At 39.3% G+C, this 26,090-nt stretch overlaps 1 protein-coding gene across 1 annotated transcript; it reads right to left on the minus strand.

Annotated features, from left to right (window-relative positions):
- Positions 1–5,382: 5,382 nt before the first annotated feature.
- LOC134291363 (uncharacterized) lies at positions 5,383–7,276 on the minus strand. Its single transcript, XM_062859011.1, has 5 exons — positions 7,178–7,276; positions 6,957–7,106; positions 6,429–6,704; positions 6,106–6,365; positions 5,383–6,036 (listed from the first exon to the last, which is right to left on the minus strand). Exons 1-5 carry the CDS (start codon positions 7,239–7,241, stop codon positions 5,608–5,610), a joined length of 1,179 nt encoding a protein of 392 aa, XP_062714995.1. The 5' UTR covers positions 7,242–7,276; the 3' UTR covers positions 5,383–5,607.
- Positions 7,277–26,090: the final 18,814 nt, after the last annotated feature.

Consider the following 26,090-nt stretch of genomic DNA (forward strand, 5'->3'; position numbering starts at 1 on the left):
TTGTCGAGAAAAGTTTCAAACTTCTCTAGCTCGCGATCCAGAGCAGATAGAAAAGTGCCGTCTTTGTCAAAGTTTTTCAGGAAGTACAAACCTATCTGGTGATTAACATTTAGTTGGTGATTTCGCTGCTAGGTGGCGCTAGTTGTTAAGTGGAATTTTAAACTTCTTTAGCTCGCGATCCAGAGCAGATAGAAAAGTATCGTCTTCGGCGAAGTTCTACAGGAAGTCAAGAGCTATCTAATAAATAAACGGTTAGTTTGTTATTTCGCCGCTAGGTGACGCTAGTTGTCAAGTAAAATTTTAAACTTCTCTGGCTCGCGATCCAGAGCAGATAGAAGAGGGTCGTCTTCGGCAAAGTTCTTCAGGAAGTCAAGAACAATCTAGTGATTCATCATTTAGTTGGTGATCTCACCGCTAAGTGGCGCTCTTTGTCAAGTAAATTTTCAAACTTCTCTAGCTTGCGATCCACAGCAGATAGAAGAGGGTCGTCTTCGGCAAAGTTCTACAGGAAGTCAAGAACAATCTAGAACAATCCGCTGCCAAGAAGAGAGTCGTCCACCAAGTCTACGAAGTTCTTCCCATTCCAACGATTTCCCTTCTCCGATTCCACCAGCCAGTGTGGAACAGTACTTATTTTAGAAAAACTTTGTTTTCAACAATACAAAAATCAACTGCGGTATCTTGATACACCTCATGCTTATAAGTTAACACATGAGCCGTTACTGAACGACATGGCTAATTAGAATATTGAAGCCAAGATAAAGCTAGAACAAAAATAAAGCACTTGGTTCGCTTTGGATGATGAAAAATTACGTCTTCACGACAATTCTCCTTGAGAAGAATGGTAAGAACTTTATTCAAACTTAACGACCGAACTTCAACTGGTCAAAATTACGTAGAAGTAATGCGCTTGATCATCATCCAAATGACCCAAGTGTGAATCTCATCCACATTTTTGAAAACTCGTTTGCACTTGGTGCACTTTGGCAGTATATTTTCAAGGTTTACTTAGTAGAAAAAATAGCCACAGAATGTCAATGTCGCGAGTGTTCGTGTGACCAACATCTAGTTTACCACCCCCTTACAGCGTCAGTACCGGTCCTACAAGTGTCAAACTAATTTTTATAAACAAAACAAAACATCCACAACACCATGTGTATTTCAAAATTATGGATAAATACATCTGAGGTATGAAATAAAATAAATTAATTTATTGGCTACAGCGCCATTAGCGATCTAATTTCTCATACATCTACTGTTTACTTCGACCAGCTTAAATTTTATGGAGGGTAAGATGGGGTAAGATAGCATTTCTCAAACTTTCATCAATTTCAATGATAAATATATAGCCTCATTTGTTTGGAATTCAAAGTGATACCTAACTGCAACTAAACAATATTTGCTTGATACTTGCCGAAATATGTATTCTTAATAATAAGCATGGACTTCATGTAGTACCCTAACACCAATTGTTGAACGGTTAGTATTGAGACTAAAGTTATTACTGTTTTTTTTCGTGCATAATTCCACTTTAGTAGAAATATATCTAGTGAACGTTTAGATCTACTAATTTCTTTGCTTCCCATTGAATTTACATTCCTTTAAATTCAAGTTTCTAAGAGAAAATAGAACATTTGTATGGGAAGTCTGTAACCCAAATGTTGAACGCTTTCTCAGGCTAGCTCACCCTAATGTTGGATGATTGTCGCTAATTGTTGAACGGTTCAAACTTTGGTCGTAATCGCTTCTTATTTGAAGAGAGCTCTAGTTGACTGAAATCGTTTTAAACATGACTAGAAGCAAAACTTACTGAAGAAAAGAACGCCTTTGAAAGCCCCTGGAATGCCCTAATATACACTTGGAACCAACACAATCCCCTCGAACACCGTTGAAACGCCCCTCGAACCCCTTGAAACCCCTGGGATCGCTCCTGAAACCCCCTATGAATTCCTTTGGAACACCCCTGGAACATCCCTGGAACGCCCTTGAAACCTCTTAAAATGCACGATTAGATAAAGTAAAAAAATCTTTCAGGCATGCTAACAGCTTAGGTTACGCCAGTGTTCATCAATTGGATCATCTATGCATAATGATAGTACATATGATAAAAAATATTTTTCAATAATAAATTAACAATAAAAATGGAATGTTAAACAATGTTAAAATGTTAAGGACATCCTTCTAGTTCTTGTAACAATGGTGTGACTTTGATATTTGTGGTCGATTTGCCAGCAAAGCTTATTTCTTAACAGCAATTTCTTAAAAGCAATCTCAGGAATTGTGCAGTTTTCGTGTCATTAGCGATATATTTTTAATGCAATTAAGTTGCAAAATAGCTAACTTTTCACACACGTGAATAACACTAAAATGGTCGATTTTTCGATACTAAAAGAAGTATGCCGAAGTATGCTACCACTTTTCGGCACTTTTGTTCCTATACACTTTTGTCAAGCTTCCGCAAAATTCTCGGGATTTCTAAGGCATTAGACCGGGGCCAGATTCTACTGCTACTTCTACGTTCATTGAGCAGCGGAAGAAACTGGTGTCGTTGACTTATTTCCGGAATATCAAAATTCTTTCACGAAGGTTTGTCGCAACGGCTGCCTGAATTTGATTTCCAACGGCTGCCTGAAAACTTTTGACACCCAACTGTAGCACAGCCTACCTGATTGAAAAACGTGCTCCAGCGCGGCATGGATGCTCACTAGCGTGGTTCAAAAAATCGTTTTTGCTCCACACCGCTTATTCGATTTCTAACCAGATTACATGCCTTCTCCCAAAATTTGAGCTCATTTGGTTGAAAATTGAGAGTGCACAAGCCCTTCAAAGTTTGTATGGGAATTACTATGGGAATCCGATGTTTTTCATTCAATCCACCGTAGCATTTCCCCAAGTGCCCTAGTGGGTTAGTCGACCCTTGGTAATCCCAGGCTACTCTGTCAGCTACAACTTTGCCGAAGACCGCATTCAAATCGGACGCCTCATTAATTAGTTATTGATTTGTATCCAACTGGACAAACTTTAACTGTGATCATCCAGCTTCCCAGCAGGCAACTTTGCTGCATATGGCGCCAAAGATAGCACACTGAAATCATGGCTACTATGTTTCACTGCAAAATGCAGTGATGCCCACCGAATAGTTTAACAATCATGAGCAAAGATTTGGATTCTGGATAACAATCGGTAACTAATTAATGAGGCCTTCGATTTGAATGCGGTCTTCGGTAAAGTTGTAGCTGATAGAGTAGCCTAGGATTATCAAGGTTCAACTAACCCACTAGGGCACTTGGGGAAAAGCTACGGTGGATTGAATGAAAAATATCGTTTTCCCATAGTAATTCCCATACAAACTTTGAAGGGCTTGTGCACTCTCAATTTTCAGCCAAATGAACTCAAATTTTGGGAGAAGGCATATAATCTGGTTAGGAATCGAATAAGCGGTGTGGAGCAAAAACGATTTTTTGAACCACGCTAATGCTCACACGTGGTATCTCCTACACACGGCGTGCATATGGTGAAGGTTTATCACAAAAAATTAGGCATCGCCAAATCCGCCGTTTTTCGAAAATATGGACTTCTAGCTTTCATTTAACGTGTTCCCCAAAAAAATCCACCGAGGGATCCCGAACAACTTTTTCAGAATACTGTTTTTCCCCATACAAAATGCACGGTTCCAAATTAATCCCTATTTCTACTTAACAAACATACCCAATTTTTGTATGAAAAAGTTCCCCCGATGGAATATTTCGATGTTGGGCTTGAATGAAAGCTGGTAGCGTCAACTTTCACGTAGCGTAAAGATTAGCGATGCCCATTTTTTTGTAATAAACTTGTTCTACCAGACACACCGTGCTACAACATGGTTGTGCAGCTAGAAATGATCCAACCACGGTGTGTCTGGTAGAACAAGTTTATTACAAAAAAATGGGCATCGCTAATCTTTACGCTACGTGAAAGTTGACGCTACCAGCTTTCATTCAAGCCCAACATCGAAATATTCCATCGGGGGAACTTTTTCATACAAAAATTGGGTATGTTTGTTAAGTAGAAATAGGGATTAATTTGGAACCGTGCATTTTGTATGGGGAAAAACAGTATTCTGAAAAAGTTGTTCGGGATCCCTCGGTGGATTTTTTTGGGGAACACGTTAAATGAAAGCTAGAAGTCCATATTTTCGAAAAACGGCGGATTTGGCGATGCCTAATTTTTTGTGATAAACCTTCACCATATGCACGCCGTGCCAACTCAATGAGATTTTTTTTAATTGCAAAAAATGTTGTTTGCAACTCGTTGCAAAATGATGATTTTTTCAGCACGAGTCATACATTTATCCAACGAGGCTTGCCGAGTTGGATAAATATGACGAGTGCTGAAAAAATCGAGTGATGGATAAATAACTATTTTAATGTTAAGAACATCCTTCTAGTTCTTGTAACTATGCTGTGACTTTGATATTTGCTCGGCGTTAAATCAGATCGGACCATCTGTTTTTCAACGATTTCAGGAAAATGCCCTGCAAGAACTTGGAATGTCAAATTTAGTGGTTTTTATCTGAAATACTATAGTTCCTTTATGTAACGAAACATCTGCATCAAAATAATGGCGAAAAGTTTAGAGTTTTCTCATTCCTTCGCATGTCTTTACCTATCCAAAAAATCGCGTAGTCCACTCTGACCGAACGCCGACGTTTTGTGATCGATTTATCAGCAATTTCTTAAAATCAATCTTAGGAATTGTGCAGCTTTCGTCATTAGGGATACAAAATTTTCAATCATTTTTTAAGACGTCAAATATGTATAATTTTGTAACCTAATGGGTGCAATATCGTGGCACACATGTATATGCATCTCCTACGTTGACATTGAGCGAGAATTTATTAAGTTAGATTTAATATAAAATTTTCAGAAACTGTCCAACTTTTGGGTAATGTTCAACAATTGGCGAGTCACCCTAGCACTCTTATTTTGTGCCTGCACATTTACAGCTTATGGCAAAAGCATGAATGGGACTGAGCTAGGAGAGCTTCTGCCTTTCATAGTTCAAACTATGTTGAGATCATCACCAATCTACCATACTATCGCGTCCTCTCTGATTCCTGTAAAGGTTCGTGAGTGATATCGGTAGTTACACTGAACTATATACTACATTCTAATGCATAGTTTCCCAACCTTCGTTTCGCGACCCTCCTAACTACTTTCAGGAACGCTTTGATTGTTCAACGAAAAGAGGGGTGACAACAGACTGGGGGGTCACGAGAGTCAAGGTTGGGAAACGATGTTCTGTTTTTATTCAACCATAGTGATCTGAGTACGGAGTACCAAGAGATAAAATGATATTTTTGCATGTATTCTTCATCTCTGATCGTTAATGAAGGCCTGCATGTGACATGTGTGGGGATTTTATTAAAAAAAAACTTAACTTCAGTTTATTTGTGAGTGGTTGAACATTAAGCTTGATTAAATATCTTGGAATAAACTTTTTGACGCTTAGTTCGGTTTAGCAGAACCCCGTCCAATGCGACTCACCTGAGAATGCGGTGAACGTCAATTGAGTGTGGCGTCTTATATGTGATTCTACAGTATATTGAACATAGTATAGCATTGAAATTTATTTTTGTAAGACATGATTCACTTGTAAATCGCTGGGAATGTCTTCAATAGCAGTCTGTAAATCAACTACCGCGCAGCAGTAGGTATATCCCCGGGTGAAATCTTGAAATCTTTCATCACTCCATCCATACTGAGAACACACATCGTCACACAGGAATTCATTGACCGGCAGGCTGGTTCGGAATGGATCGTTATTGGTGACGAATGCGACACCAGCACTTGTAGCGGGCGATACGATTATCTTCCAATACCACTTCGGTGCTCGAATACCGCCGGCTTCAAGTGTTATCGGTATCGATTGGCCATCAACATGTGGCAAAAGCAGCACATCGTGCACTCCATCGTACACTATCAGGTCCTCTTGAAGCTGGGCTGCTTTGGAGCGAGACAAGTTTTCCACCACCAACCAATTACCAGCGTTGACAACCTGTAAGGTTTACAAATTGTGTTGAAAATTATTCAAAATAATATATGGATAAAGGAAATCCTTGCATACTTGCCATTGTGGGGCTACGTTCACATAGAAGTAGGTTGCCCACTGCCAGGATCTGTAAACGCCATCTGCATCCGGTGCTAAATGTCCACGAGCTAGGTAGTATGACCCACCTTGGAGAAACTTTTTGGCTTGCTCTTCGGAGCCCAACAGCTCGGTTAACCTGTTCAGCTGAGCTTGCTGAGTGTATGACGTAGCCGGATTTACATGAGAAGATGCTCCAGCAACTTTAAATGATGGTCGATAGGACTCTTTAATAGAATCTGCGAAATATATCTCTTGTAACTATGAATGTGATACAATTCAACGTTCATTTCTCCACTTACGTTCAATAGCCTTTCCAGGAATGGTATGTCTAGTGTAAATGACCGATGCCTCTTCTCTATCGTAGCACGATTCTATGTAAGTCATAAATCCTATCCCTTCGACATTAAATCCAAGTTTCAACAATGTTCCACCACTGGACCCACATGTTTCTCCAGTTTCTTCAACCTCTCCGGTCATTCGACCGGAGCATTGCAAATCCGTCGAGTTCACCGGCGCCCCATTCACGATGAAATCCTGCCCCGACACACACGTCAACGATGCTGTATTGCTATTTACTGAAGGTAATCACCGATTAGTTTCTGTTTCTGTTGCACACTAGGTAGAGCTTAATCAATGGAATTTTAATGCTAAGAATTTTAATAAGCACAATTAATTCCCGTTTGAATTATACAAAAACATCTTCCACTTTAACTAAATATGGAAACAATATTGCGACAGATAGTTTTCAATGAAGAGATTATAATGAATTGAAGAATTATCCTCTTTAAGTTAAGACAGTTTTTTTAATAGTCTATTCGTGAACCTACCATTCACAAGCTTAGTTTTAGCACATGCGACCGTCGTGCTTTCCTGTTCCTCCCAAGTCAGCTCCGGGCCGTCGGGAGCCCACAGCTGGCCGTTTTTAATGAACAGAGGTTCCAATGGTGCCAGGTGATCCTGAAGATTCACGTTGCATTCTTTGAATATCGGAAAAGCCATGATATTAGTCCCGGCGAGTGTGGATTGTAAAACATTATTGTTCTCTTACGTGAATGACCGGGTTGTAAAAGCGCAAACAGCGAAACGAAACCTAGCAGTTTAGCCCGCTGCATTGCGAGCAGGTGTAAATCGGAATGTAACTGATGGACGTTCGTACGAATTAGCCATGCTTTATACCGTGTAGTTTGAAGTGCAAGGTTTACTACTAGAGTGGCTCAAGCACTGAGAAACAGATGTCACATTCTTCTCGTTTCCCATAGATCACCTTTTTAAACGGATGATTAAAATTTTGGTATTGAGTCAAGTGGGGTAAAATGCCATTTTTCAAACTTTCATCGTTTTCAATGATAATTAGCCTCATTTGTTATATAAATATTCACAAATCTATTGAATTTTCATGGATTTTTAGCGATTTTAAAAACTGGTTCGTAAAACGGAAGTGGTGCAAAAAGGCCATCTGCCATGGGGTAAGATGCCACTTCATGAAAACATTCAAAAATTACGTCCATCAGTTTTCGGGCATTTCCGACTCCTTTTCCGCCCTCTGTCCCGCTTTTTTCGTATATGCAATAAATGGAGTGTTACTCCCTCCCCGCAAAACGATGGTCGTCATATTTGAATGACCCCTAACATGGAAAGCGTAGACATCAACCACCTCGCGCCTCCATGTGTGCCGCAATCTCCTTGGAAACACTTGGCTGGTAATAAAATCACCCGAAAACCTTAATTGCAAGCACGAAAAACCGGAAGTTGCCAATTTTCATTGGGAAATCAAAAGATTTTTCGTGGGTTTGGTGGCCTAGCTTCTAGAAGAATATGCGATGTAAACATATCTTGACACCATTCACCTGATGAAGTCCCATTCAGGAATGATTTTATGAGTTGGGCCATTTTACCCCATCTTGGCGTTTTGGGCTTTGTTCCTCTACCACTCGCGGCGCTTTCATCATTTGCGCCTGTTAAGGGGCTGTTCATAAACCACGTAGACCAAAATTTGGCCATCTCAGACCCCTCCCTCCCCTCTCGTAGACTTTTGTCCATACAATTTTTTTTAAATTTGTATGGAGCGTAGACTTTGGCCAGACCTCCCCCCCCCCCTTCCAAAAAGTCTACGTGGTTTATGAACGGCCCCTAAACGTTTGCTCACTACCGGCGCCAAGTGATGGCCAGATTAAAGTGTCTCGAGTATACCATGTTTTATCCAGGCTCGTTAGGTCAGATACAGTGCATTTAGCATTGAACATTTATGTTTTCGTGACAATGTTTTTAAATGAAATTTTTTCGGAGTGTTACGTCTGTTTTTCTGTGGCCCAAGCTTACATAACAAGTGAAAAACTGGACATTCCTAGCTTAATCTCATAAAAGAGATTAATACAAGAGTGTAGGGTAGCGAACCACTTGGGCAGCGGCCGGTATTTTGGGCACTCTTCGCTTTAACTCAGTCAATTCCAAACCAATTGACTTGAAATTTTGTAAACGGCTAGATACTATACGTATCTCATCGCGTTCCAAAAATTGTGTCAATTGGTTCGGAATTGGCTGAGTTATAGCAGAAAAGTGCCCAAAATAGGACCCCTGCCGAGATGGTTCCTCTTCCCTAGTTGAACCTATTTTGAAAAATCCACGTCATATTTTGTTAGACTTTAATGCTCTAGGATGCACTCCATCTGATAGCAATCGTTTAGGAAAAGTGCAGTAATCTAATTTGATAACGGATGCGTGATGGGCCTTTAATCCTCCTTGTGCATTAGGGTCATTTTTGACCCAATCAATCCACCAGATTATCACAATGATTTGGGAGGATGAACAATTGCCCACCAGCTGGTTGGATGGCCTCATATGTCCAATCTTCAAGATAGGACACAGACTGAAGTGTGTAAATTACAGAGGGATTATCCTTTTAAATTCGGCGTATAAGATACTGTCGCGTGCCCTGTTCAACAGACCGTGACCTCTTGAGGAATCCTTCGTCGGCGAATACCAGGCTGGCTTTCGTGAGGGCCGATCAACGACGGATCAACTGTTTATCCTGCGGATGATCCTAGACAAATATCGGGAATATAACTTGTAAACTCACCATCTATTCATTGATTTTAAAGCAGCGTACGATTCAGTGAAAAGAAATGAGCTTTGGCAGATAATGTCAGAACATGGTTTTCCGGCGAAACTAATTAGGCTGATACGCGCAACGCTGGATAGATCAAAATCAAGTATTCGGATCGCGGACGAAGTGTCTACGTCGTTTGTGACCTTGGATGGATTGAAGCAGGGACTCGAAGGAGCGATTGCGTGCAGAGGAACCCAAGAAACAGAACTAGCTGAACAACAGTTTCATAAGCTTAAGTTTGTTTAAGAGTCGTTTGTTCCACTCTTGTACAGCAAAAATGTTTGTTGGGAATGGCTCTATTATCACACGGTCGCACATGCTCCTCGGTTTTGCGGACGATATTGATCTCATCGGCATCGATCGTAGGGCAGTGGAGAAAGCTTATGCTCTTCTGAAGGGAGAGACAGCGAGGATAGGATTGACGATTGACTCTACCAAGGCGAAGTACATGATAGCGGGTAGAGACAGAAGCAGGCCTAGTGGTGTAAGTGCTGAGGTAGTAATTGATGGGGATGTGTTTGAAGTTGTTGAACAATTTGTTTATCTTGGAACACTTGTGACATGTGACAATAACGTTTCCCGTGAAGTGAAAAGGCGTATTGCAGCTGCGAATAGGGCCTTTTACAGATTGCGTAGCCAGTTTAGATCCCGTAACTTGCAAACGCAAACAAAATTCGCTCTGTATAAGACGCTGATTTTTCCGGTTGCCCTATACGGTCACGAAGCGTGGACGTTAAAGGAGGTAGACCGAAAAGCTTTCGGGGTTTTTGAGCGCGGGCAATTCTCGGTGGGAAAGAGTTTCACCTGAGTGCCAAGAGGTCTTTGGGGGTTCTCAGAGGAGTTTTCGGGGGATTCGAAGCCTCTCAGGTGCGTGACATGGGGTCTGATGGAGAATTTAGAGACATTTCAGGAAATTTCAGAGTATTTTCGACGGGACTCAGAGGCGTTACGGAAGCGTTACGGGAGGAGTTTCCTCTAAGGTGCGTTAAATGAAGTCCGAGGGGGTTTAATGGGGATTTAAGAGACATTCCGATAAGTTTCAGAGTATTTTCGACGGAATTCAGAGGCGTAACGGAGGAGTTTTCGGGGCTTTCGGAGCCTCTAAGATGCATTGAATGAGCTCTGAGGGGGTTTAAGGGGGATTTTAGAGGCATTTCAGGACACTTCAGAGTATTTTCGACGGGATTCAGAGGTGTTCCGGAAGCGTTATGGAGAAGTTTTCGGGGGTTTGAGAGCCTGGGGTCCGAGGGGGTTTAAGGGGGATTTCAGACGCATTTCAGGAAGTTTCAGTGCATTTCCAGCGGGATTCAGAGGCGTTACGGAAGCGTTACGCAGGAGTTTCAGGGGGTTGCGGACCGTCTCAGGTCGTTACATAGGTCTGAGGAGGTTTCAGGGGGATCTTGAAGGCATTTCAGGAAGTTGCAGAAAATTTTTAGAGACCCTATCACATTTTTTTTAAACGCCCCTGAAATACCTTTTGTTTTAAAGGTGTTCTTGAAACTCCCTGATTTGACCCTTACCTAAAATGCCTCGAAACGCCTACGAAACCTCCGTAATCTCATTGAAACGCTCTTGAAATCATCATAATCAATTTGAAATGCCTCTGAAACACTGTGGACGCCTTTGTTGGAAATAAAAACACAGGCGAGGCTTTCGTTTGTCCAAACCCAGGCACTGACTGACATCGCTACCAGGTCAGGGCTCTCCTTCATTTGAGCTAGGTACAATCTTATTTACAATATTATTTCCATCATATTTAGGGGAGACTGGGGAGACTTGATCCCTTTTTCTTAATTTGCCTGTAACTTTAAGAAAAAAATACAAAACTAGATCCATTTTTCGTACAGAATGGCAAGTAAACATCTATTGCAAGTTTATACACAACAGAAGGATTTTACATTATTGTTAAAGTTTTCAAAACTGTGTTTTTATGGAGGCATGTCTTATGATGTATTTTTTTAAAAATGGGTCAAAATTGATCCCCTTTTGAGCACATAGTTAGTTAATTTAAAGGGAAAATAGCTCCAGGAGCTTCCTATTCATTTTCTTTTCAAGTTTTATTGCATTTTTTTATATATACGGTGTATTTGAAATAATAAGATTTACTTAAATTGTTAAGGATATACCGTATCTTGAAAATGGGGAAACTTGATCCCCCTTTTCATGGTTTGTACTAAAAAAATAATTATCTGACACGTTTTAAGGACTGTATCGGAAATTAACTATAAACGTTCACAATTGCTTGAAAAATAATCTGTTTGAAATAAACAAAACTTTATTTTTGGAGATACTATATAAATATTTTAAATAAAGAATGGCAGTTCTGATTTTCAAAAAATAATCATTTAACTTGGACTTTTATCTCAAAGATTGCGCAAATGTTTTTAATATTTTGGACACCTCCTAAAAATTAAAAATTGCAAAAACTGTGGGAAAATATTATTTTTTTTTCTCTTATTTTTGCGCAAATATATTCTTTTCCAGAATGCTTATGATATAGGAAAATTATTTTTATCAAGAAAAATTCCCTCCGCAGTTTAGAGCAATTCTTTAAAATGAAAAAAGGCCATTTTTCGAGGAACACTTTTTTTATGCGTCTTCAAAGAACGATTACGCAAATAAAAAATACATTAAGTTGAACATTTGCATTTTTTTTCGATTGGATATGTATTTAAATCTATTGAAGAGGTAGTTTTACCAGAGAACGGAATTTTATAACCTCTAAAGATGCTTAAAACAGAGCGTCAAAGTTCGACCAAAAAGAAGGTGTTCCTTTGGGATAGACCATATTCTTAATGTTGGAGGTTTTTCTATCCAAAATATGAATTTTAAAAGTCGGTTTTGAGTGATATATTATGTGTACATAACTGCTAGTAATAATCATAATTTTCCAGATTTTTCCCCGTACAAATTTTTTTCGCTACAAATATTTGAAACATTGAAAAAAATTAAAATAAAAACTTTTTGTACAGATTGTTATTTTGTGTGGTATACTCATAGACCCATATTTTCAATAATACTAAACATTTTCCAAATGTCTTCAAGCTGTTCTAAACTTAACTATATTGTGAAGATTTCATAGAAGAACCGGAATGAAAAGATCAACTGTGCTTCGAGATAGAGCATTTTGAATGTTTATAGTTAATTTCCGATACAGTCCATATCATTGAATATACTAGAATTCCGAGTAAATAGAGGCTTCCAAATAGAATTTTATTTTTCACATGTATAATGTCTGTGCAATCCTCGAGGGATCAAGTCTCCCCATGTCACTGGTGTATACACTAAGCTACATTAATTGAAATATTTATATAGCAACCTTATTTGGATAAATACGTTTGATAGTATTTTATTTATACTGTGCTGTGAAATTTTGACACGATTTGGTTCAATTTTTACAAAGTTATTGAGATTTTTCGGAATCGCCTAAAAGATTTCTGAAAGACTGAAAACAAACCATCAGCCATTAAAAAATAATGCAATGTACAATTAAAATCAATTGTAGCCATAACATTGTCGTCTGTCTAGATGTCGTTTCGGAAAAAAATATGCTAGAAGAAAACTGTTTTTGATTCCGAGAAAATATGGGGGGAACAAGTCTCCCCAGGGATCAAGTCTCCTCAGTCTCCCCTACCTACCAGTTGATACCTAGCTCCACTGAGCTGTGTGATGCACCTCCAAGGATGTATCTGCAATCCAACACTCCTCCTCATCATCATCTCACATCTGACGCGTCCCGAGCTCCACCTGACCATCGTACTCCTCCTGCCGACAAAGTTCCTCTTTTGCAGCCGCGCTACCAGAATCCTCCTGGCTCTAAGCGGATTCTGCTACCAGGCTCCTGGCTCCAAGCTACGTCTGCTACTGAAGAGGCTGTCAAGCTCCTCCTGGCTCAAAGCGTCTTCCGCCTCAAGTACCTTCGGCCATCCAGCTTCAGCGTTCATCGATCAGCCAGCACCCTCTCCCTCCTGGATCTAGCGCCGGTCCCACACGGCTGTCAATCCTCACCGATTGTTGGTCCCCTCACCGCCTCTTGGTGTCTCAACGAATATTGGCACCAGGCCTCATCGCATCTTGACACCTCATCGGGTATTGGCCTTCTCATCGTATCTTGGATACCGCATCTTGGTCTCCTCACTTCCCGAACTATCACCAGGGCGTCCCTGGGCCCATAACCTGTTTCACTAACACTCCCAGCAGCCAGACACATCTCGAACTCCTTCTTACGCTCGGCAGCCACTGACACTTTCTCCTTTTGCTGGTCCTGAAGGAACTTCCGCCAATCCTTTCGGAAGTGCCCCTTCTTCTTGCAGTAGTGGCAGACTTTCACCACCTTCTGCTTCACACTAGGCGGCTTCTTCTTCGCCGGCTTCGTCACAAACACTTTCTCACTCTCGGGATTCTTCTTCAAACGACGACGACCTTCGTCCAACAACTTACCCTTGACGAAATCGACCGTGAGATCGTCATCCGGCCGGCTCTCAAGGGCAGTAATCAGCCCATCGTACGACGCAGGAAGACTAGAAAGCATCAATGCCACAAACCAATGATCTTTCAGATCTTCTGCCAGCGCTGTGAGTCGAAGTCGCAGCTCCGCCATCGTTTTCAGGTGTTTCGACATATTTCTTTCTTCCGACACCCGGGTGGACACCAACTGCTGCACGACGCGAATCTTGCTAGAGTGAGATGCTCGTTCGTGATAGCTTTGCAGAGCATCCCACATCTCCTTCGCCGTCGTCTTCTGCATCACGAGCCAGTGCTTCCTTCAGACTCTTCGGTTCCACTTCATCTCCCACCGCAGTTTCAGCTACGAAGATTTCTTCTATCAGCCTGATCGGAGGAATTCGTTTCGTTGACCGCTGCGAACGCCGAGCGATCTCATCCACCGAAAACCCATGAAAGGATTCGTCCTCAGAAGCACTTCCATAATTATCCGAATCGACACTGTAATAAATCTAGCAATTTTCGGGATTTTCTCGGCATAAGCTGTCCCATGTAGATGGGTTTTGTTACCCGGCGCCAAACCACCCTTCAGGGAATTACATACATTTAGGCGTTTTCCGCATATGAGGCGAATTGAAGGAATCCGATCGCCCTGCGCTTTTTATATTTTCAAATAGAATCCTAGCAATAATCCAGGATAGCTTTTAAGGATATTTTCTAGGAATCCAGCAGGATCATGCTGCTTTATTGCTGATTAATACCCCGTCGACTTGTTCAACGTAATATGCATGGAAAATGTCGAAATCGTTAATTGTTCCAAAACATTCGACTTTTCATCCACTTAAACGCAAAGGGTGATGGGGTGTGAGGATGTAATGTCCTGTCGATGTTCAAGGATTATTTTTGAGGTCCTTTTGGATCAATCCTGGTGACCGAACTTCTTCCCATTTAATTTTATTAGAATTTTTGGAGGGAAATTGGATGAAATAATTGATTATTCCACAATATTCGACTATTCATCCACTTAAACGCAAAGGGTGATGGGGTGAGAGGATGTAATGTCCTGTCGATGTTCAAAGATCATTTTTGAGGTCCTTTTGGATCAATCTTGGTGATCGGACTTCTTCCATTTAATTTTAATACTATTTGTTTGAGGTGAAAGTCGAAATTATTAATTATTCCACAAAATTCGACTTTTCATCCACTTAAACGCAAAGGGTGATGGGGTGTGAGGATGTAATGTCCTGTCGATGTTCAAGGATCATTTTTGAGGTCCTTTTGGATCAATCCTGGTGACCGGACTTCTTCCCATTTAATTTTATTAGAATTTTTGGAGGGAAATTGGATGAAATAATTGATTATTCCACAATATTCGACTATTCATCCACTTAAACGCAAAGGGTGATGGGGTGTGAGGATGTAATGTCCTGTCGATGTTCAAGGATCATTTTTGAGGTCCTTTTGGATCAATCCTGGTGACCGGACTTCTTCCCATTTAATTTTATTAGAATTTTTGGAGGGAAATTGAATGAAATAATTGATTATTCCACAATATTCGACTTTTCATCCACTTAAACGCAAAGGGTGATGGGGTGTGAGGATGTAATGTCCTGTCGATGTTCAAGGATCATTTTTGAGGTCCTTTTGGATCAATCCTGGTGTCTGGACTTCATCCCATTTAATTTTATTAGAATTTTTGGAGGGAAATTGGATGAAATAATTGATTATTCCACAATATTCGACTTTTCATCCACTTAAACGCAAAGGGTGATGGGGTGTGAGGATGTAATGTCCTGTCGATGTTCAAGGATCATTTTTGAGGTCCTTTTGGATCAATCTTGGTGATCGGACTTCTTCCCATTTAATTTTAATACTATTTGTTTGAGGTGAAAAGTCGAAATAATTAATTATTCCACAAAATTCGACTTTTCATCCACTTAAACGCAAAGGGTGATGGGGTGTGAGGATGTAATGGCCTGTCGATGTTCAAGGATCATTTTTGAGGTCCTTTTGGATCAATCCTGGTGTCTGGACTTCATCCCATTTAATTTTATTAGAATTTTTGGAGCGAAATTGGATGAAACATTTGATTATTCCACAAAATTCGACTTTTCATCCACTTAAACGCAAAGGGTGATGGGGTGTGAGGATGTAATGTCCTGTCGATGTTCAAGGATTATTTTTGAGGTCCTTTTGGATCAATCCTGGTGACCGAACTTCTTCCCATTTAATTTTATTAGAATTTTTGGAGGGAAATTGGATGAAATAATTGATTATTCCACAATATTCGATTTTTCATCCACTTAAACGCAAAGGGTGATGGGGTGTGAGGATGTAATGTCCTGTCGATGTTCAAGGATCATTTTTGAGGTCCTTTTGGATCAATCCTGGTGACCGGACTTCTTCCCATTTAATTTTATTAGAATTTTTGAGGGAAATTGAATGAAATAATTGATTATTCCACAATATTCGACTTTTCATCCACTTAAACGCAAAGGGTGATGGGGTGTGAGGATGTAATGTCCTGTCGATGTTCAAGGATCATTTTTGAGGTCCTTTTGGATCAATCTTGGTGATCGGACTTCTTCCCATTTAATTTTAATACTATTTGTTTGAGGTGAAAAGTCGAAATAATTAATTATTCCACAAAATTCGACTTTTCATCCACTTAAACGCAAAGGGTGATGGGGTGTGAGGATGTAATGTCCTGTCGATGTTCAAGGATTATTTTTGAGGTCCTTTTGGATCAATCTTGGTGATCGGACTTCTTCCCATTTAATTTTAATACTATTTGTTTGAGGTGAAAAGTCGAAATAATTAATTATTCCACAAAATTCGACTTTTCATCCACTTAAACGCAAAGGGTGATGGGGTGTGAGGATGTAATGTCCTGTCGATGTTCAAGGATTATTTTTGAGGTCCTTTTGGATCAATCCTGGTGACCGAACTTCTTCCCATTTAATTTTATTAGAATTTTTGGAGGGAAATTGGATGAAATAATTGATTATTCCACAATATTCGACTTTTCATCCACTTAAACGCAAAGGGTGATGGGGTATGAGGATGTAATGTCCTGTCGATGTTCAAGGATCATTTTTGAGGTCCTTTTGGATCAATCTTGGTGACCGGACTTCTTCCCATTTAATTTTAATACTATTTGTTTGAGGTGAAAAGTCGAAATAATTAATTATTCCACAAAATTCGACTTTTCATCCACTTAAACGCAAAGGATGATGGGGTGTGAGGATGTAATGTCCTGTCGATGTTCAAGGATCATTTTTGAGGTCCTTTTGGATCAATCCTGGTGACCGGACTTCTTCCCATTTAATTTTATTAGAATTTTTGAGGGAAATTGAATGAAATAATTGATTATTCCACAATATTCGACTTTTCATCCACTTAAACGCAAAGGGTGATGGGGTGTGAGGATGTAATGTCCTGTCGATGTTCAAGGATCATTTTTGAGGTCCTTTTGGATCAATCTTGGTGATCGGACTTCTTCCCATTTAATTTTAATACTATTTGTTTGAGGTGAAAAGTCGAAATAATTAATTATTCCACAAAATTCGACTTTTCATCCACTTAAACGCAAAGGGTGATGGGGTGTGAGGATGTAATGTCCTGTCGATGTTCAAGGATTATTTTTGAGGTCCTTTTGGATCAATCTTGGTGATCGGACTTCTTCCCATTTAATTTTAATACTATTTGTTTGAGGTGAAAAGTCGAAATAATTAATTATTCCACAAAATTCGACTTTTCATCCACTTAAACGCAAAGGGTGATGGGGTGTGAGGATGTAATGTCCTGTCGATGTTCAAGGATTATTTTTGAGGTCCTTTTGGATCAATCCTGGTGACCGAACTTCTTCCCATTTAATTTTATTAGAATTTTTGGAGGGAAATTGGATGAAATAATTGATTATTCCACAATATTCGACTTTTCATCCACTTAAACGCAAAGGGTGATGGGGTGTGAGGATGTAATGTCCTGTCGATGTTCAAGGATCATTTTTGAGGTCCTTTTGGATCAATCCTGGTGTCTGGACTTCATCCCATTTAATTTTATTAGAATTTTTGGAGGGAAATTGGATGAAATAATTGATTATTCCACAATATTCGACTTTTCATCCACTTAAACGCAAAGGGTGATGGGGTGTGAGGATGTAATGTCCTGTCGATGTTCAAGGATCATTTTTGAGGTCCTTTTGGATCAATCTTGGTGATCGGACTTCTTCCCATTTAATTTTAATACTATTTGTTTGAGGTGAAAAGTCGAAATAATTAATTATTCCACAAAATTCGACTTTTCATCCACTTAAACGCAAAGGGTGATGGGGTGTGAGGATGTAATGGCCTGTCGATGTTCAAGGATCATTTTTGAGGTCCTTTTGGATCAATCCTGGTGTCTGGACTTCATCCCATTTAATTTTATTAGAATTTTTGGAGCGAAATTGGATGAAACATTTGATTATTCCACAAAATTCGACTTTTCATCCACTTAAACGCAAAGGGTGATGGGGTGTGAGGATGTAATGTCCTGTCGATGTTCAAGGATTATTTTTGAGGTCCTTTTGGATCAATCCTGGTGACCGAACTTCTTCCCATTTAATTTTATTAGAATTTTTGGAGGGAAATTGGATGAAATAATTGATTATTCCACAATATTCGATTTTTCATCCACTTAAACGCAAAGGGTGATGGGGTGTGAGGATGTAATGTCCTGTCGATGTTCAAGGATCATTTTTGAGGTCCTTTTGGATCAATCCTGGTGACCGGACTTCTTCCCATTTAATTTTATTAGAATTTTTGAGGGAAATTGAATGAAATAATTGATTATTCCACAATATTCGACTTTTCATCCACTTAAACGCAAAGGGTGATGGGGTGTGAGGATGTAATGTCCTGTCGATGTTCAAGGATCATTTTTGAGGTCCTTTTGGATCAATCTTGGTGATCGGACTTCTTCCCATTTAATTTTAATACTATTTGTTTGAGGTGAAAAGTCGAAATAATTAATTATTCCACAAAATTCGACTTTTCATCCACTTAAACGCAAAGGGTGATGGGGTGTGAGGATATAATGTCCTGTCGATGTTCAAGGATTATTTTTGAGGTCCTTTTGGATCAATCTTGGTGATCGGACTTCTTCCCATTTAATTTTAATACTATTTGTTTGAGGTGAAAAGTCGAAATAATTAATTATTCCACAAAATTCGACTTTTCATCCACTTAAACGCAAAGGGTGATGGGGTGTGAGGATGTAATGTCCTGTCGATGTTCAAGGATTATTTTTGAGGTCCTTTTGGATCAATCCTGGTGACCGAACTTCTTCCCATTTAATTTTATTAGAATTTTTGGAGGGAAATTGGATGAAATAATTGATTATTCCACAATATTCGACTTTTCATCCACTTAAACGCAAAGGGTGATGGGGTATGAGGATGTAATGTCCTGTCGATGTTCAAGGATCATTTTTGAGGTCCTTTTGGATCAATCTTGGTGACCGGACTTCTTCCCATTTAATTTTAATACTATTTGTTTGAGGTGAAAAGTCGAAATAATTAATTATTCCACAAAATTCGACTTTTCATCCACTTAAACGCAAAGGATGATGGGGTGTGAGGATGTAATGTCTTGTCGATGTTCAAGGATCATTTTTGAGGTCCTTTTGGATCAATCCTGGTGACCGGACTTCTTCCCATTTAATTTTATTAGAATTTTTGAGGGAAATTGAATGAAATAATTGATTATTCCACAATATTCGACTTTTCATCCACTTAAACGCAAAGGGTGATGGGGTGTGAGGATGTAATGTCCTGTCGATGTTCAAGGATCATTTTTGAGGTCCTTTTGGATCAATCTTGGTGATCGGACTTCTTCCCATTTAATTTTAATACTATTTGTTTGAGGTGAAAAGTCGAAATAATTAATTATTCCACAAAATTCGACTTTTCATCCACTTAAACGCAAAGGGTGATGGGGTGTGAGGATGTAATGTCCTGTCGATGTTCAAGGATCATTTTTGAGGTCCTTTTGGATCAATCTTGGTGATCGGACTTCTTCCCATTTAATTTTAATACTATTTGTTTGAGGTGAAAAGTCGAAATAATTAATTATTCCACAAAATTCGACTTTTCATCCACTTAAACGCAAAGGGTGATGGGGTGTGAGGATGTAATGTCCTGTCGATGTTCAAGGATTATTTTTGAGGTCCTTTTGGATCAATCCTGGTGACCGAACTTCTTCCCATTTAATTTTATTAGAATTTTTGGAGGGAAATTGGATGAAATAATTGATTATTCCACAATATTCGACTTTTCATCCACTTAAACGCAAAGGGTGATGGGGTATGAGGATGTAATGTCCTGTCGATGTTCAAGGATCATTTTTGAGGTCCTTTTGGATCAATCTTGGTGACCGGACTTCTTCCCATTTAATTTTAATACTATTTGTTTGAGGTGAAAAGTCGAAATAATTAATTATTCCACAAAATTCGACTTTTCATCCACTTAAACGCAAAGGGTGATGGGGTGTGAGGATGTAATGTCCTGTCTGTAGTGTCCGCACTACTATTATTATGAATATTGTGTGCATAAATCTTAGAGTGCTTGCTGTCACCTACTCGTAGTGGATACATATGTAAATAAAGAAGTCAGTTCTATTCAGACCAACGTCGAGTGTACACGTCTCTCTCTGTGATGCATCCGAAAGCCACCTTCCGACACTACATTTGGCTTCGAGGATGAAATTTTTTTTTGACTTTGTGATGAAATCGTACCGACTTGTTTATTAAGTTCGCGTTGCAATAGAGGATAGTCGATGAAAGTCGAATGTAGGCGGTCGAAAGTTCAGTTCAGCGGTTGTGATTTTGTGAAATTTTAAAGCAACAATGGCGGTGTTTATGGGAGAGTAGAGAACACGCGAGCAATCATGGCAAGAAACAGTGCAAGAAAAAGGATGAGAGAGTGATGTGTGTGATATGCTGCTCAGCTTGTTTACCGTCAGCGGCGGTCGATTTGGTTGGTGTGCAAGGATGCTGTTTCGGCTGCTGCTGCTAGTGATGATGATGATAGTAATTGTTTTGGTTATGATTGCTTTAGCTTTGTGATTTAGTGGGCGGAAAGGGATGAAGAAATATTATTTTTGGCTTCATAGATGGGGGAGTGATAGGGGCCCATATAGCCGAGGCGGTAAACGCACGGGTATTCAGCATGACCATGCTGAGGGTGACGGGTTCGATTCCCGGTCGGTCCAGGATCTTTTCGTAAAGGAAATTTCTTAGACTTCCTTGGGCATAGAGTATCTTCGTGCCTGCCACACGATATACGCATGCAAAATGGTCATTGGCAGAGGAAGCTCTCAGTTAATAACTGTGGAAGTGCTCATAGAACACTAAGCTGAGAAGCAGGCTTTGTCCCAATGAGGACGTTACGCCAAGAAGAGAGAGAGAGATGGGGGAGTGAGGGCAGGCATGGGGCACTGCATTGTTTTGATTTAGTATGGGGTTTTGACGTTTTTTGGCATGGTTGTTTGCATAATTTCTGTAAGAGTGAAAGAGAAGGAGAGAATTTCATGCAGTTCCCTATATACGGATAGCGATTGATGTGTGCACGATGAGGCGAGGGTATCCAAAATTTACGCTTTATGTTCTTTTTTGGTTTGTATTGAAAGTGTTTCCCAATGCGTTGTGCATTGCGGAATATATTTGTTTGTGGAATAGATGATTTAACTAACTTTTCCGGCACGCGTCAAAAGAAAATAGACTCAACCATAATTGAACACACCATAATTGGATACACCAGACGAAGTACAACGACCAACTGTAAGTAAATATTTTGTTGATAATAATTACGAATGAAGTCACGTTACTTGAAAGTATATGCGTTTGTTTTATTAATAGAGGTGTATGTTGAGTTGCGTTTGATTCATTTTTTGAGAAGTGGTGTGTGAAGGGGGTACAAAATGTAGCACACTATTGCAACAGTAGTTCACATTGCTAATTTATACCAGGTACCAGGTTCATTACTTGAGTACATTGTTGACAGAAATAATAATGGATGCAGTGAAATGGGTCGAGCACCGGATTCACTGCTGATTAATAAGTTGATGATTCTAGATTGGTTGATTAAAACAAGTGAAAGGGGTTGTATACCTGATTCATTATAATTAGGTGCATTGTATGAGAAGAAAACAAATGCGGTGAAATGAGTCGAGTACTGGATTCACTGGTAGTTAAAAAAAAACAATTGTGTAGAGGAGTTTGTTACTGGGATATTTAGAAATAGGCGAAGTGTATAAAAGACTCAAATATAAAATAATACAGTGAAATGGGTCGAGTACCGGATTCACTGATGATTCTAGGATATTTAATAGTGGAGCTGATACTTCTAGATTGGTTGATCGAACGAAGTGAAATGGGTTGCATACCGGATTCACTTAGGGTAAAATGATATAATGCGTCCCACCGGGGCAAAACGACTTCCTTCATTTTCTAGCGATTCAAGCACTTTTCGCATGCGTGATCGATTAGAAATCTTAAATATTGAAGAAAAATTGCCAATAAACTGGTCCGTTAGTTGATTTGTACAGAAAAGCAATAAAAATATCAAAAAGTCTGAAATCGAGGCTTTTGGCGTAATATTTTACCTCTTGTAAGCTGGCTTCATTGTAAACGAAGCAAGTTCTGTTCGCTTGTGTTATTTTGCAACTTGTATGCAATTAAACTCTCGTTAAAACACCCTCATAGGATAAGCATGTGGTAGAATTATCCCCTGGTACAGTTATCACGGGGCTAGACGTTTTTATTTTAATGGGGCGTATTGTCCCGTTTGTTTTGAAAAGGCAAATTTTGGAACGTTTTCGAAAAACGTTTCAAAGCTTCCATAGTCGCCCCTCCAAAGGCAAAGTTCGCATGCAACACTTCACAGACTTTAGGAACAACGATTTGCAGTGCACAATAGATGGAATAAGGCGCCAGTTTGAGATATATTGCCATTTCTGTTTAAGGGGGGCATATTATACCTGTTTATCCTATTAGGCGCATTATTTTCATAGGGTATTGGTTCCCTTATTAAGCATGTGGCTCCCATTTTCATCCTACGAAAAACAAAGGATTGAAGCGCTGTTTGTTTTGTTTTGTTTTTTTTTTTTTTTGTTAGAAGTGAACAGTCTTGAAAACAAAGAGAACAGGATGAATATGGGAGCGTGAGATAACTGATGGCACACATACCCTACATGGTGAAATGAGTCGAGAACTGGATTCACCGGCAGTCTTAAAAAAAAGTTATTTAGAGGAGTGTTGGATTAATACTGGGATGGATTGTAAATCAGAGGATCCGCAAGCGGCAGGGTAGGACTACTGCTCATCTTTTGCGAGTGTGTTAGTGTCGACCTGGGGCTTGGTCGAGTCCTGCTTGGAGGTCGGTTTGTGTTGCCGATTGGGATGGCCAGCCAGGTCGCATTGTGTTGTTTGGGAAAGCCCGCTCGATGCATGTTGGGTTGGTTTCTTGGAGTTTGACGTGCCTGCACCCTCTCTGTTGTAAATAGCCGAATAGGGTAGTGAAATAGTGAAAATAGTGAAATGGGTCGTATACTGAACGCACATTTTGAACGGTTTGAACTGAAATAAAAATAAAAACAGTGAAATGGGGTCGAGAACTGGATTCACTGGTGATTCTAGATGGATTTATTGCAAAGCTAGTGATTCTAGGATAAATTGATTAGCAATGTGAGTGAAATTTAATATCGGATGCATTAACAAAATGCATTGGATGTGATGAAAATAAATGCGATGGAATGAGTCGTGTACTAGATTCACTAAGTCTACAAGAGTTCAATAAGGGGAGTGAAGTGAATAGTTACTGGACATAAAAATAATGCATTCAAATTGCAACAGCGAATACGGAGTAGTGCACTGGATTTCCTGAAGATGGCCTAAAAAAACATGGGACTGTTTGAACCGCTCAGGAAGAGAATTGTATGTACATAGCTGATAGAATCAACAATATTTTATTGATTTACTGAAGTAATCGTAGAAATTGTTAGTAAAACTGAGTTTTTGAATTGTAGTGATTTCAAAAATAAAGACCCTGCTATTGAATCCTTGGCGTAATTCGTCTTGAAAATGTCTTTGGACCAGATCAGTCAAATATTATTCGAATGTGGATTGACGTCAACATGGATTGACTCATGTGTAGTTTGAAAAATTGTGATGGTCGGCTTTTCAGTTTAAGAGTGGATGATGTTAAATATGGTTTTGTTGTAGGACTTTCATGCCCGTAGCGAATTAGAACTGCTTAATTTTATTCATTTTTTTAGTTCAAAATATCTTAGAAGTGAGAGATTTAATTTGCGGCACGCCAGAAATATATTCTTTAATCAGAAAAGACTTGCACTTATTACAATTGGTTTAGTCGGCCTGAGCATAGGTGATATGGAGATATGAGCTGAAAAGGGCGTTCATGGAATGAAACGTGAAAGAAGAGATCTAGTGACGAAGCAGTTGCCGAGGCTTCCACGAAACGGGCTTCTAAGAAGTGTGCATTTAAATCATGAGGAGGAGAATCATAAAGGATGGAAAAGAGGATATCTGTGTTTTAAGGAAGGTTTTCTAATAGTTAGTTATGTTAGTTATAAGTGATTAAGTATTAAGAATTTGTCATTGGGCTGTATATTTTACTTTTTGTCAGTAATTATAAATATAAATGTTGGTAGAGTATTGAAACCCATAAGCAAATAGCGAAGAGGGTTAAGTGCTGCAGTTAACGTGATTTCTGGTTATGTTTTGTAATGGTCATAAATCAGTTAGAATAAAATCAGTCTTTAATGTAAATATTAATCAAAACTAAGAAGGGTTAATCTACGTATTCAAAACCTAGGATGTGAGCCTAGCGGACATTACACAAAGTGGTTGAAGAAGCGATGAAGCATTGACCGAGTCTTCTATGGAACGGAGGTAATAAAATTTGGGAGTAGCAGCTAATGCGGTTCTTGCTGATGTGTTTTTTTTTTGAAGCCGAATTTAGTTTAAACCATACCAACAGATCATAAAAAAAATAATAAAAATAAATACCACATGTTCACATATACACACTGAAGATAAGGCAGGTGGTTTCAACAGTATAATACGTTAAGGTCAAAGTCGATTCAGATTGATTTCAGTTTGTTTAACACATCGAGTCTAGAGTTTTTATTTAGAAGCCCGTAGAAAATTGTGAACTCCTAACAGCAAAAGCACCATCGATTTCTGTCACAGCTGAAAATTAAGTAATCATGGTTACAATATATATTTATAATTACGGTTTAAACGTATGCATTTGTTTGTGTAATCAGGCCGATGCTATTGAGTGTCAGGTCAGTTTATTTGGTATACAATTGATGTTGTGATGTTAACTGATGAAGCTAGTGCGAAAACTATTGCGAATGGGGTTATATGTAGAGTCAGGAAAATACGGAGTATGTATTTCGTGTGGAGCGACCGAGTGGAATGGAGGCGGCTACTATGTACAGCAGATGCCACCCCGGCCTTAGCCTGACCGATGATGATGAAGTAATACCAAATACGATCGGGACGGGTAATTCGGTTGTCAAATAGGAAAAGTGGAAGAAAATATGCACTATCAACTGTTGGAAGATGGCGAATTGGATGAGGAACTAGATGCAGATATGGAAAAGATGGAAAACTTAATGCGCATTGTTAACAATGAGCAGAGGACGTTACAAGCTTAATAGACTTAACGATTGAGAGGAGTCAGTAGATGTATACCGTGTAGCATAAAGTAGATTAGAGCAGCATGCAAGATTACGAAGAACTATCAAGCAGTTAAAGCATTCAAGTGATTGCAATGTAAAAATTTAAAAGAAAATCTTATATGTATACATAGAACTTATATGTGGGTCCTAAATGTGGAGAAATGATTGGAAGGATGGATAGCATTGATTTTAAATAAATAACTCTAAACAATGTAAAGAAAGGGAGGAATGTAGTGTCCGCACTACTATTATTATGAATATTGTGTGCATAAATCTTAGAGTGCTTGCTGTCACCTACTCGTAGTGGATACATATGTAAATAAAGAAGTCAGTTCTATTCAGACCAACGTCGAGTGTACACGTCTCTCTCTGTGATGCATCCGAAAGCCACCTTCCGACACTACACTGTCGATGTTCAAGGATCATTTTTGAGGTCCTTTTGGATCAATCCTGGTGTCTGGACTTCATCCCATTTAATTTTATTAGAATTTTTGGAGGGAAATTGGATGAAACATTTGATTATTCCACAAAATTCGACTTTTCATCCACTTAAACGCAAAGGGTGATGGGGTGTGAGGATGTAATGTCCTGTCGATGTTCAAGGATTATTTTTGAGGTCCTTTTGGATCAATCCTGGTGACCGAACTTCTTCCCATTTAATT

The sequence above is a fragment of the Aedes albopictus genome, chromosome 3 (genome assembly GCF_035046485.1).
Source record: "Aedes albopictus strain Foshan chromosome 3, AalbF5, whole genome shotgun sequence".
In the NCBI taxonomy this organism is placed as follows: Eukaryota; Metazoa; Arthropoda; class Insecta; order Diptera; family Culicidae; genus Aedes; species Aedes albopictus.

Excerpts from the sequence above, each read along its gene's own strand:
- LOC134291363 (XM_062859011.1), bottom strand. The coding sequence starts at position 7,241 with ATGCAGCGGGCTAAACTGCTAGGTTTCGTTTCGCTGTTTGCGCTTTTA. Across the intron at positions 7,107-7,177 it reads TTTACAACCCGGTCATTCAC|AATGCAACGTGAATCTTCAG; the intron begins GTAAGAGAACAA and ends CGATATTCAAAG. Across the intron at positions 6,705-6,956 it reads TAAAACTAAGCTTGTGAATG|TAAATAGCAATACAGCATCG; the intron begins GTAGGTTCACGA and ends GATTACCTTCAG.